The sequence below is a fragment of the Corvus cornix genome, chromosome 3 (genome assembly GCF_000738735.6).
Source record: "Corvus cornix cornix isolate S_Up_H32 chromosome 3, ASM73873v5, whole genome shotgun sequence".
In the NCBI taxonomy this organism is placed as follows: Eukaryota; Metazoa; Chordata; class Aves; order Passeriformes; family Corvidae; genus Corvus; species Corvus cornix.
The window spans coordinates 22,968,882-22,982,727 of NC_047056.1; the positions used below are offsets into that span (position 1 = coordinate 22,968,882).

The 13,846-nt window shown below is 39.6% G+C and overlaps 1 protein-coding gene across 4 annotated transcripts in view; it reads right to left on the reverse strand.

Annotated features, from left to right (window-relative positions):
• Positions 1-13,846, reverse strand: part of HHAT (hedgehog acyltransferase) — a 151,607-nt gene that overhangs the window by 64,897 nt on the left and 72,864 nt on the right. For 3 of the 4 annotated variants that reach the window (XM_039568916.1, XM_039568912.1, XM_039568914.1), the window contains one exon: positions 9,651-9,852. In XM_039568916.1, coding sequence (XP_039424850.1) covers positions 9,651-9,852 — 202 coding nt within the window. Of the gene's footprint in view, positions 1-8,142; positions 8,656-9,650; positions 9,853-13,846 lie in introns of those variants that run through there. The other variant, XM_039568913.1, reaches the window with a different exon arrangement.

The following is a 13,846-nucleotide window of genomic DNA, read 5'->3' on the forward strand; positions in this document are numbered from 1 at the left end:
TCACCATATCACCACAAGAGCAAACACCCCAATGCATTCCCTGAATCTGGGTCATCCGCAATGCAGCCATTTGCCAAAAATAACGGAACAGCAAAAAAACAGGAGCATGGGTGAAAAGCTGAAAGAGAGCGAGGAGCAGATGGGACAGTGGGAAGGGAGGCGACACATCCTGACTAACAGTTACCGGCTATTTTATCTATCTGCAGTTCGGCGCACTGAAAATGGAGGGCAGGGTGTGACTGAGCAGCTGGGGGAGCAGATGGGACGGAGGAAAGGCTGAAAATTGTGACAAAGCTCTGCCAAACAAAATGTCAATTTATTTAATTTTTAAAGTGAGCAGTAGAAATAAAGATGGGTTGGGTCCAAGCAATGGAACATCTTATGTTTGTTAATACACATTGTCAGTGGGCAATCGGTCATAGTGACAAAAGTGTGTTTGGGAGACTGCAGAAACCAAGGGAGGGACTACACGTGCTCATTAATGATAGCAGAAGTTATGCCTGAAGATTAGCAGGAGCCAGGGAAAGGCAGCTCATGAGAGGCTGACATCTCAATATGGTACACATTCCTGCACTCTGAAGCTGAGGGACAGATGTTCAACAGAGTAGGAGTAGAGACTGTACCACAGAACAGAAGAGCAACAAAAATAAAGAATTCTGGTTGAACACATGTACAAAATATTACCTTATGGAATAATCTAAAAGAAACTGTGGAATCCCCAGGGCTGCAACAGTACTAAGATAAGAAAAGGCCTGCAAGAGGAAAGTGAACAAGATTTGCTACCAGATCTTATCCATCAACAACTTCCACACCAAATAGAAGAACAAATTTACTTCCCCACCAACATACACTCTATCCTTCATTAATCATGGCAATCATTCCTGTTTGTTCTGTTCTTCACCTAACTCTAGCCCAGAAACATCCCCTTTACTTCACTTTCCTTCATTTTTCTGGCATTTCATTTTGCTTGCAGTTTTCCCTCCCTTCTACCCAACCTGAACTGTGGCTTGAGGTCATACCCCATTTCTTTTCAAGGTATATACTTTCCTTCCAAAGCAAAAGTAAAAATTAGCTCCAGGAAGGTTCACACATGAAAGCAGGAACTGACAGCATTTTTCCAAGAGACAGGATGATGCAAACAACCTGTAATTCCCTACATAACTCCTATAAAAAGAGGACCACACAATTAAAATCAAGCAGCTGTCAGTTAAGATCTATTTTCACAAATAGAACTTGATTCTGAATTTAGGAATAAATGCTATATATAGTATTTGAGAAGATACTCATCTTCTCTATTGATGTCTTACTAAACATTCACTCAACAAAACGCTGTCTTGCACTAGCACCATTTCATTTTTAGATTTTCCAAAAGATCTACATTTATAGCATCTCTCAGCAAACAGCCAACTCCCCCTTCTGTTTGAAGAAAGCCTCCTACCAGCTCGTATGTATCCACTACACTTACAGATGCATGTGTGAAAGTTTGACATACACACAAGTAAATTTCTGTACTTCTACATTTAACTCTTCACTCTCAAAAAACTGCCTATTTATTCTGTTTTAAGTAGCAGCTTGAGAAAAGTGCAAAACAAACAGCCCTGAAATGCACCATCCTCTTTTCTGGTTTATGCTTAAAGCAGGGAATTTAGCCAAGTAATGGCAGTGTACATACTCCTATAAATGTGTCCCAGCTCTCAGTGATGGAGAGATTTGTGCATTCTTCTCTGTGTCCAAGTCCTTGACATCCCTGTTTTTATTCTTTGGGTTCTCATTCTGCCTGTTCTGATTCTCTCAGTTCCCTCATCCACATTTTAACTTTTCTACCTTTTAAATTGTAATCCAGTTGGGAAGGGATCTAACTTCACCAATCATTAGTGCTGAATTTTGATCTTGCCCCTTATGACTGTTATCAAATAAATAATACACAGTAATAATCCCTATGGAGAAACACTCTAAACAAATAAAGACCATGCTTTCCCTGCAGCAAGGTTCTGTAGCTCAAGGCAGAGCAGAAAAACCAGAGTGCAACCACTCCTCAGGACTTTAACTCATGTTTCTGTAATTGCTGGCATCTATTGCCTGGACTAATTTTTGAGGCAAACCACAGTGGGAGGCTGTATTCATGTAACAGTAACAAAGAAGCACATAACCAGCATCATTCTGCCTTGTTTTCACACTGGAGCATGATTTATTTGCTTCTCAAACAGCATTACTGACTGAGTACCAGAAACTGCCCAATGTCTCCAAAATGGAAGAGGAAGTAAATAATGCTGGTAGGTGGGAGAAATGGGGTTTTTTTATGATAGCCAAGCAGCTATGCCAGGGGCTTCCCACCTGACATTGTGGTCTGGAGCAGAGCAGTAATCATCCCAGAAAAATCACAATGGTTTCTCCACTTCTGCCATCAAAAATAGTATTTCTTGCACAGATTAGACAAAAAAAAAAAAAAAAAAAAAGCCTTAAAAGGTAGGAAACAATAGAATGCTATTTCGGAAATATTTCTGCAGTCATCTTTGTCATTCACCACACAGAAGTCTGTATCATATTGCCTATGCTTGTCCCTCTACTACATTTTCAGTCTTTGTTACTGTCATGGGTTAGCTAGTATAGTCTCGGAAGTGATGTTCTCACAAAGGAGTGCTTACAGCTTCCTCTATGGCCTGACAGAACCTATCAGCTGGCCAGTTTGAATATGGACAATTCTTTGAGCCACTTAAAGTTGTGACCCCTCTGTGATGCACACTTAAGAATAGAAACCCTGAGGGAGATTTTCTCTGTCGTTTCTGGTGCTGGGACAGGTGGCTGCGGGCCCCGTGTGGGGGCCAGTGGGCCTGGCCCAGGCCCTGCTCGGGCCAGGACAGGCCGGGCCACGGCCACCCTGGAGCCGATGGGCCCTGATCCACCCACAGAACCCCCCCACAGCTCTGCTGTGGGCAGTCGGAGCGGCTTGGCTCCCCCCCCCTCTCCACTTCGATAAGCCACATTCCAGCTGTAAGGCCGAGGTGAGATTAACCCTTTTAGTGCTGTGAAGAGCTGAAAACCTGAGGGAAGAGAAAAAGGAGATGCTTAAAGCTGAAATTCTGTTGTGAAGCTATGATATATCAGAGTATCCCGTTGTAATTTCATGAAGATATGGGGGGTGGAGTGTTCAACTTGTACTTGTGAGCAAAAGCACCTGCGCTGAGATAGGCAGATGCTGAAGCGGCTGTAATTTCATGAGAAGTTTGGACAGGGAGAGATGGAAGCGATGAGGACTTTTGCTCCACATGGGAAAGGAGAAAACCTCAGCTCCTAGAGATGCTCCCAGAGATAGTCCTAACGATGAAGATGAGGAAGATCCTTTGCTCCCAGAGCAAGGAAGGAGAAGGGCCTCTGTTCTTAGAGATTAAATGCTCCCAGAGATGGGTGAAGAGAACTTTTGTTTCTGAACGGCTCAACCCTAAAATTGTAACCCAAAAACCTTCAAGAGTGGACCCTCGAAAACAGTTGTGGGAAAAGCTGCAAGCTGGGGGAAGAGACTCACATGTGAGCAGAGAACCAACCTGGGAGGCTGTCTCGTTGTGATAATGTGTTCATAGCGTGAGCAAGAGAGACTCCTCTTCCTAAATGGACTGAACAAGGTTATTATGGAAGTGGTAAACAGACTGAGTATCTTAAGGGTTGTCTTTTTACGTTGTCAGTGGGAGAAGGGAGGAAGGGGGGAGGGAGGAGAAAAGTTCTGAAGGTGTGGTATAATTTTTTTTCCTTCTTTTAGGTCTGTTAATAAACTTCTTTATATTCTTTCAAGTTTGGTGCCTGCTTTGCATTTCTCCTAATTCTTATCTCACAGAAGATAAACAGTAATGAGTATCTTGGACCAAACCACTACACTAAATTGGTGTTTCTGCCCGGTTACAAACCCAACCCGCTACAGTTACTGAGTTTGAGATGAGAAGTTCCCTCAGCAAAGAAAACCAGTGTCACAATGCAAGTGTGTGACTGAGTGAGCACATTTTAGCAGGGCACTCAAAATGTTACGGGATTTACATCCATGAAGACAAACGAACCCTTCCAACAGGAGGGTGGAGAAGAGCAAAGAAAATAAAATCAAGCAAAAGCAGAAACATGGCAAGAATTGCTTGACTCAGAACTATTGTTAGCAAAGCTAGAAGTCACTGGATGGACTAGGATACATCAGCCAACTCATATTGACCTTTGATGGTCATTCAGCATCTCAGTACAAAACAGCACCTTGACACAGATTGCTGCTTCTAAAACCAAATCAAAGACCAGTTGTCACAAACCTGCCCTGACTAATGCTCACATCTAGAAGAGGAAGTTTCCACTGATTTTGAGTCAGAGTACGTCTACTTTGGATAGTAAAGATTTCTGGTTAGAGCAATGATATGGCTGAACTCAAGGTCGGGGTGGGGAGTAGGGAGTGGGTGGCAAGCCCCTTCCCCTAGTCTGGGTTTTGACATTATGGTTGGTACCTAGTCTCAAAAACCAATTCTGCATTAGAGAATAAGTCTGATTAAGGGCACTTGTTCATTCTTAGAAAGTGAAGCAACAAACTCAACACAATTCTACAGCAAGTACATAAAAATGTTATGAAGAAAGTATCATTGGCAATGCTTGTCACTTAACCAACTTACCATGCTGCAATAAAAATATGTATGGATTATACAAAACTACTGGAAAAAAGAAAAGACCAGACTGCCTTGACAATAGTAAACAAGTGATATAAATACTTTTTCCACCAAATGAAGTTAAGAGGAAGATCAAAGCCCAGTGCATGCTGAAGAACAGCTGTTAGGGTCTTTATTTATTGCAAAGGTCTTATCGAAGATTTAATCTTGCAAGGTGGTCAACAAACATACCTCCCTTGCATGACTTAGTAATGTTTGGTCAGATCTTGTCTCTACTGAAGAAGGAAACTTTACTTGTCTCATGGTAGCTTAAAGTGAGTTAAACTTGCAAAAAGAAATTCTGACATTTAAAGGAAGTAATTACTCATTTTTCAATGTATATGGGACATGGCTGTGAAATTCACAGGCACTTTCATCTTGGTTAGGCTGAATGTGTGCCCTAGCATAGCCTGAGTAATTAATGCAGCAGAACCCAATTGGCTTCTTTGCCTCACTGCTCTTAAACACAGAGGTTCAGTCTGCTACCCCACACTGTTTATGCACAGTTACAAGCAGGAGGTTCCAAGCAGTTGAGCTCCTCCTCTTCCGTTCCCTTTCCTTGGCTTTTTTCTCTTACACTGTACTGCTTTGGGTACTTTTCAGATTCCTCTCCATGAGTCAAAGCATCTAGCAATAAAATAATCCAAGGAAGTAGAGCTTTCTGCTGGGATAAAGAGCCAGATCAGCTGAGCAAAGATTCCAGCAGGAAGGTGTGAGGAGGAGGAAGTGGTGAGACTGAAAAGAAGGGAGGAAAGAGAAATTAAATCTTCCCCCCTTCAACAGCAATGAGCTTTTAGTCCAGGTTAATGCCCTGTGGAACCACAGCCCAGACACCAGGCTAACCAGTCAGAACCTTTCCATGCTCCACACCAGCTGTCTGCAGGATCACTGTACAATGAATAACTTATTATGAATAACTGTAGAAATTTTAATCCACCTAGCAGAACAAATAGGGCAATCAAAATTAGGCAGAGAACAAAAAAAAAACAGACAAAAAACTCCTCACCACACCGAAACTATGAAAGTAATCTAAAATTCTGTTCTTAGAAAGCTGAGGATACCAGTTGTCACTGATCCCATCTTTGGTGCACAAAATAATGGTGATCTTTTAACTACAGAGACAAATGTATGGAGTTCATTCCTCTGGGGAAAAGAATAATGTAACACACTAATGAAGTCTAATCTAAATCACTAAGCAAAAACATGGACCTCATATAAAATACTTCCCCTTTTGCAAAGGGGGGCCAGGTAGGCAGTAACAGCACATCGAAATGGACTTAATTAGTACCTCATTGCAGCCATAAATGAAAATGTAGAAATCAAAGTATTCTACACTTTAAAAAACCGAAACACTTACAAGGATAGTAAAAATTTAAAATATGCCATGCTTCAAATTAGTTGGTTTCTCAAAATGAATTGTTTATTGCGGATTTAGTTTCTTACCAAATAGATCTAAAAATAAGATCTTAAACTAGAAATTCATCATAGTATGATTTTGAGAAGAGAGATCTTTATGTCCCAATTAAAAAATTCTCACTAGACCGAATGAAATGTTTTCACTTAACTAAAGAACTAAAAAGATAAATGTTGCTATTTCAATGTAGATTAAAACATTCATTTTATCAATCTGCCAGCTTCACTCCCCTTGCTACATCTTCCTTTTGGATGATTTCCAAGTATTTCTTTTTCAAAAATCCATTGATTTAAAGGTGTTGCCAGCTACTCTAAGGTTTAACTCATTCTAAATCTATTTTTGTACCAGCATCTAATTTTTTTTTATAGATCTCTATCTCGTTTTCCTTAAGGAAAAAGAAGGAAAAACTTAAATCACTGGGAGAATGTTAGCCATTAGCCTTTTCTTTCATAAATCAGACACATTGTTTATTAAAAGTCAATACAAATTCTGTCATTGATTTCAAACGTGTTACTACTTGAGTCTGTTCATCTGTATGAAAGTAATATAGAAACAGTGAAGCAAAGCACTACTTTGCTTAGTACAGATCTAAATATCACCTGAAAAAGAAAAAAAGATCTGACAAAAACACAATGAAACTTCTCCTGTTTAATATGAAGTTCCCAGATCTGCCCTATTTTATAAAGCCTAGCATTTATTGTTGTTTTATACATAACGTTTAACTGAAGACAATAGGAATTCATTCAGCTGTACTTTACTGAGAACTAACAAATAATCTCTAGAGGGAAAAAAGACGTGGAGATATCTTCTCCTCATACAAATCACTCAAACGTGAAAGTTCAGAACAGTGTAAGCTGAAAAGAATGTAAGAAGGAGCATCAGCTCTTCTAGAGCTGAACTCAGGAAGCCAGGCACTGCTTTGAAACCAGTTCAAATTTAAAGTTCCAGAACCAATTTTTTGGGTCAGGGAATTTACTGTTTTCAGTACATATTTGTTTACATGCTGATTTTACTTCTCATAAATAATGACCATACTGCTTTGTTCATTCTAGCTCAGTACGCATGAGATGATATTTAAAACCTGTCAGACTGCTACAAAAGTGTTATTTCCTCATATTGCACTAGGTTTCAAGTGTTGAGACTGAAACTACCATAAAATCTGCATAAATATAGGAGATATATACATATATATTTTTAGTCAGCACAAGGATTCAGGGAAAGATGAGACCTGAATATGTTCTATTTAGTTTTTAAATCTTCCTTTTGCAAGAGAATTGAGGCAATATAGTGTGAGGACAAAAAAAAAAAGGCAGTTTTCACACCATTCTTGTTACTCTTAGTGATCAATCTTAAAAACAGAGTAGAATTAAAATTCAACTTATACCTCTAGATTTTTTTCTATTTTACTAATTAAACACCTCCTGCTCAACTGAATTATGCATCTCAACTTTAAGAATAATACATGAGGAGCTTTGGTGAACAGAATGGGTTAAAAAAAGCATAAACCTGTGCTCTGTATTTTTTCAGAAACTCATCTGCTCTTCTGAAGACAAAAATAGACTTTCCTTTTCAAAAATAGCCCTCAAGAGCCAACACAGCAACTGAGCGAAGCACAAGAATGCAAAGGATTTCAGCTTGTCAACAGATGAAATTCAAGTGAAAAACCCATACCCCAGAAGAGGGTCTTCAACATCACAGTGTTTAGGTTTGCAGCACACCCTCACTGAGATAGGATTATAGGGATGCTTCCAAAAAACAGATTAAAAGGGGACAAAGGAAATTTATACAGGGCACTGGGAAATTTTCAGTTTCTTTTAAATGTGGTACATCTCAGAGAATGTCATATCACTCCACCCCTTGATAAGGAAAATGCAAAGTCCAACTACTCATCTGCTCCCCAGTCTCAGCATTCAAGAAGAAAATGGGAGTTAGAAGAGTGAAGAGAGAGCAATAATGGGTGGTTTGCAGCTCGTTGTTGTAGAGAAATCTTCAAGGCACAAGGCAAAAAAATGACTCAGTCACAACTGCAGTGAGATCTGCCTCATGCACTAATGTAGGTGCCAAAACTATGCATATTAAAAATACTGGCTTCAGAATTATTTCAGGAAAAGATGTGAAAGGGTCTTCTAAAGAAGGTCTACAACTATATTTCCACATAGAAATGAGAAACAAAGGAGACATGGAAGACACTGGAGAGGCCTTTAATAACACTGGAGGAAAACAAAGTGGAGGAAAGGGGTAAAATGCACTTGGTTAGGGATTTAATTTAGACAAAAAATAACCCTATGGCCAGCATCAGTTAACTATAATTAGAACTACGTGTTAGAAATTAATCCAACATATATAACCCCACCTTTATTATGCCATTGTCATTAAAATTTCTATGATAATTTCTATGTTATTAAGCACTTAATTCCCTGGAGTTCTATTAAAATTTCTAATACAGTGACATCAGACACAAAAAGCCCCTACACTTTCATTTCCTCCTACAGCTGGATGCCTAAAAAATTATGCTGTCTTCCAGTCCAGAGACAAACATATGCAGCTGGTCAGATGGTGAAGCTCGGTGTCACCCTAGAGGGAGGGAAGATTAATGGATCTGATAAATTCATTCTCTAGGAAGGTAAAAATCTGCTTCCAGACTATCACTGAAATTGCAGTGATGGACAATTGGGTGATATAAGGTAGCACTGGCTATTAAATTACTGAGCTGTATCAGCTGCCACACACAGGATGCCACATCATAGAAAACCGAAATGGGTAGGATGGACAACAAACATCATTCCTTGATCATCAGGACTTCATCAGGCTCCAGAGTGAGTTTCCACCAAAACAGCAATATATAGGAGTATGAATTCTGTGCAATTATCACTAGTAAGGAAGCAAGACATGAATTATTTACTCTTACAAACAGTTATTAGAAGATTGGGATTTAGTGGTGAGCAAACCTGAAGATTAAAATGACCATCAAAATTAAAATAGTGCTTTTTGCATCTAATTGCTCATCAAAGTCAATTTTTTCCTTTCGAAATCACAGCATGAAGGTCAAAAGTGTAAGTAAAATGAAAATATCAGAGGATTTCAAGGCAAAATAATGTTATCTTTACTTGGCTCTTTAGTGGCATAAGATTTCCCAGTGTAAGCTTGTTCCCAGATGCAAGCAGCTGCTACACACACATTTGTCCAGGAAACACATGGTTAGAAATATACACTCCTAATTTTAGTGAAGATGAATATTTTAAGGCCATCCTGAGTGAAATCAGAATACAAATGTTAAAACTGGCTTCTGTTCATCCATATACAACGTGACAAGCATTTGCTTACTGTAGGACTGCAGAGGAAGCTTTTAAGACCATGCATATTTCACCATCTGCTTTGCTGCTACTTTGAAAAATTCTAGTGATATGAACTAGTTATTACCTCAGATACTGGAGGGTGGACAAGGGAATGCTAACTCTATCTGTTATTCATGACTTTTGATCTTGGTTAAATCAAACTAGTAACCGGGAACTTCAGATGAGCATGGAGCCAGGAAACAAGAATATGAAATGGAGAGCGATTCAACTTACAATTAAATCTTGAATAAGTGAAATGGAAAGTATCCTCTTGGTGCCATTTTCCACAATTACTCCAAGCCAATTAAGTGCACCCCAGTACCACAAATAACTCTGTCCTCCATGCCAGTAGCTTACGAAGGCAAAAGTGAGGGCTGTAGATAATAGTGTTCCAAGCAAACTGGACTGAGATCCTCCCATTGGAACATAAATGTACCTGTAGGTGAAACAACAGATAAGCAATGCTGTTAGACATTTCACAAAAATCTCAGAAAAACATCCACCACAGAACAAATGTGTCCATTTGTAGCATAAAAAAAATCTGAAAAACTACCTGATATGCTCTACATACAGAGCTTGCCCTACTTTCTGTAAAGCTGTAGACCACTCCATTAAATATGTGCATGTACCATTTGGCAAAAGGACAATTTTGTGGTCCTGGGAACTCTGCATTAGGCAAATATACAGCACAAACTATATTCTCAAAACTGCAAACAGCAAATATTCTGATTTTTTTAAACTGGAATAGTTCTGAGTCAACTACAGAAATTACCTGTAATTTTCATGTGAATTTAAATTATAAGATTCTTAACAAAAAAAATTAAAACATTATATAAAGTCATATATAGTCACAACCCATAGACTGTTTCCCATTTGTCAGAACTGTAGATGCATGCAAACATACTTTATTACTAAAAGCTTGTAATCTCTTTCTTTTTAAATATTTCATTAAAAATTATGTGAACTTTGACTATTTCCTATCTGGTTCTTCTGTTACACTCTCAGGATCATGTCTGTCTAATGACCTTTGGAGCACATGTACCAAAAAAAGCCTGGAAACCTGTATGAAGCACTCTGCATGCAATTATATTCTGCATTTAAACTGAATCCAGGAGTCAGAACCTTAGTCATTAATTGATGTCTGTAAGTGTCCAGAAAGCAGTGCTCCTTCAGAAAAAACACCGGAAGCAATGAGATTCTGAAAGCTGACACTATTTTGTGGGTCATTTCACTTCTAGCCTGAAGAGCTACAACCACTCCCATCATTTTCTGATTAAGGCATGACCACTGGCCAGACTTTGTCTGAAAGAGTTGCATATTTCTGTCAACACTTTGAAGAAGCCCATCAAGCAGGGGAGTCACCATCTAGCTCATGGGTAACAGGAAGGAGATGTGGTATCTGAGAACCACCAGTGACAGCTCTCCTCAGCTGTCATTCCTTTGGCATGACATGCTGCACTCATATTTGAGACTATTCCTACTTGCTAAGATAATTTAAAAAATTTTTTTCCAGTGACATTTTTATCTCTGGTTATCAGTTTTCATATTCAGAGATAAACATTTGCTTAAAAATTTAAAAGAGAAATTAACATACTTCTTTATTCCTAATCTTAGGAAGGAAGAAAATAAATAATGGGGTAAAATACGGTGATGAACATAAATAAAGGGTAAACAAAAAAGTAATTAAAAAAACAACTGTCAAATGCTCCAAATTCTTTTGTAGCATAACATCAATACACCTTTTTACATCAGCCTGCTACAGGGAACATCTGATTACATGTTTTTCAGTATAGGTGTGCTTTTTCACTAAGCATATGAAAATAAATAGAAATTAAGATCAATAGTTTCTATTTATGCTGTGCTTTTCTTCTCTCTCCCCTTCCTATGTTCGAACAGTGTGGCAATAACAGACACTTGCAATTGCAATCAATTAATCTAATGGCAGAGAGGTTTATCTTAGCAGTCTGCAAGCAGAGAGTTTCCTGCAGGGCTGTGGCAGGTAGGGTAAAGAGAGCAGAGCCACTGAATGCCGCTTCAGCAAATTCCTGCTACACAAAGGATTACAGACTTGAAAGACTAAGCAGCTCAGTACTCTTAGGACAGATTTTCCCAACACCTTTCCTCTCCTTTTTTAAAGGCTGATCGGTTTATTTTTTAAGCAGGGCCCATTCCATTACCAGCTCCCCTCGCAGGCGTGGCAGTACCTTGTTTCACAGAGCTGCACCTGGAGGAGCCCAAACCAGGATGCTGCCAGCCCTGCCACGCTCAGCAAAGCTCTCTGTCTGCTGTACATTTAGGGAACTAATTCCCACCTGATTCATGTCTGTCAATTCACAGAATCACAGAATAGTCCGGGACCCACAAGGACCATCAAGTCCAACTCTTTAGTGAATGGCCCATATGGGATCAAATCCACAACCTTGGCTCTATTAGCACCATGCTCCAATCAGCTGAGCTCTTCTCTGAAATGGGGCAGATGTAACCCAGACACTATCAAAAAGACACATCTCTGTGACAAAGATCTAACTTCAATCCCCAAAGAAACCTTTCTGCTGACCCCACAGGACCCTGGGTTAAATGCATGGCACAAAAGGTAGCTTTTACTGCAGAGGTAGCTCCAGGTTTCTGTACAGTCCCCTTCCCTGTGCTGACACTCCAGCCATCTTGTCAGCACAGGCAGCCTCCACTGGCACTGGCATTGCCAGGAAGAGCTCAGCAGCATCAACTCATTTGTTTCCAATTGCATGCAGCTCAGTTTAGGTTGGCCTGAAGGGCTTTCAGCTTACTGTGCAGAGAAAAACAGGCTATTTTCTGATTTTTAGTGTTTAACAACAGCAGCTAGATAATTGAGCAGCAATAACTCGTAATGCTGATTAATGTTCAAGGTTAGTGAAGTTTTAGCTTCTAGTGAGGCTGATGGCAAATGTGCAACTGAAAACCCACTATGTGAAGACCTGTTTGAAGAAGGACAGAAGCCAAAAGGAATAATAAAATCTTTATTAACACTTTGACCTTCCCCTCCAGTACTGTGGAGAGTCTGCCTCCCTGCCCAGAGGAGAAATGGAAAGCAGAAAGCAATGCCTCTCTCCTTCCCTGCTAGTGCCATAAGAACATGGACAGGCAGCTGGCTGTCATTGCTTGTCACAAGGGCAGTAACCACTCTCAGATTGCATGGTCTTGCCTCCACTGGCAATCCCACTGGCAGTTTTAAAGTGGTTATTAAGGATTGATAGATGTTGAGTCATTTCTCTTGAATAGTGTGAAGAGCAATTCTGTAAGCTCCTGTATTTTTCACACAGAAAAATATTGTGAAAAAGCCATTACTACATTACGGAACACATCAGGGAAAAAAAGTATTTGCTACCTTATTATCCATGCACATCATATCCATGTGATGTAATTGTGCATACACTGGCAGGCCTGCATACAAGCAATAGGCAACTCAGTGTGCAGCCAGGGGCAGAGCCTGGCTCAAGACCAGGCACTTTGTGCTCTCTGATTACCAAAATACTCTGATAACCAAAACTGTCTTGCAAAAGAACCAAGTCAGAACCCTCACTGCTGCAAAGATGCGTTTTGCTTATTTTAGAGCAAGCTGGTAGTTTAGAATCTAACTTCTCTATACTTCTCCTATGTTTTAACACAGAGGAGTACTCATTTGATTACAAAAAGCTACATGAACATTTAAGTGTGAGAGAGAATCCTATGAAAAGCATTATTAAGCCAGATGATAGAAGAAATATAATAGTTCGTTTTATCATTTATGATGCAACACATACCTTGTGACTAACAATTTGTTGTGGTTTAACCTTGTCCAGCAGCTACACCCCACACAGCCCCTCATTCACTCTCCCCCATGGGATGGGGAAAAAAAGGAACCTCTTACAGTGCATTTAGAAAGTTGTTCTGCCCTCCCGTTTGCTAAGAAAATCTGTGAGGAGGGAAGGAAGGAGGCAGGGAAAGAGAGTTTAAGGGGCAATGGCTACAACAGATTGATGTCTTTTATATCTGCATGCTCCCTAACTTATCTTTTCTTATCGATACTTCCACCTACCTGCAATCTACAACTGCAATCTATCCTTCTGTACTGTACTCAGGGTTTACACAAATGGAGAGGCTGCTGTAGAACATGCTGACCTGCTGCACCATAAGTAGAATAGCATTACATAAACATCTCATTTTAAGCTTGCATGCAGCTTTTAAGATTATTTCCATTTCTAATCACAGAAAATCCACACAAAAGTTAAAAATCCCCAGCTCGGGGACTATTAGCATATAAAACTAACCAGGGATCCTCATGGCGGCCTAACACAACTCAAAGGAACACCCTTGTAGCAGTTTTTTAACAGCTCTTAAACTGATTACACATTTACTCTAGATGTGTAAAGAAGGCAGACTTAGCTGAAAAATGTGGCAACAATATGCAACAA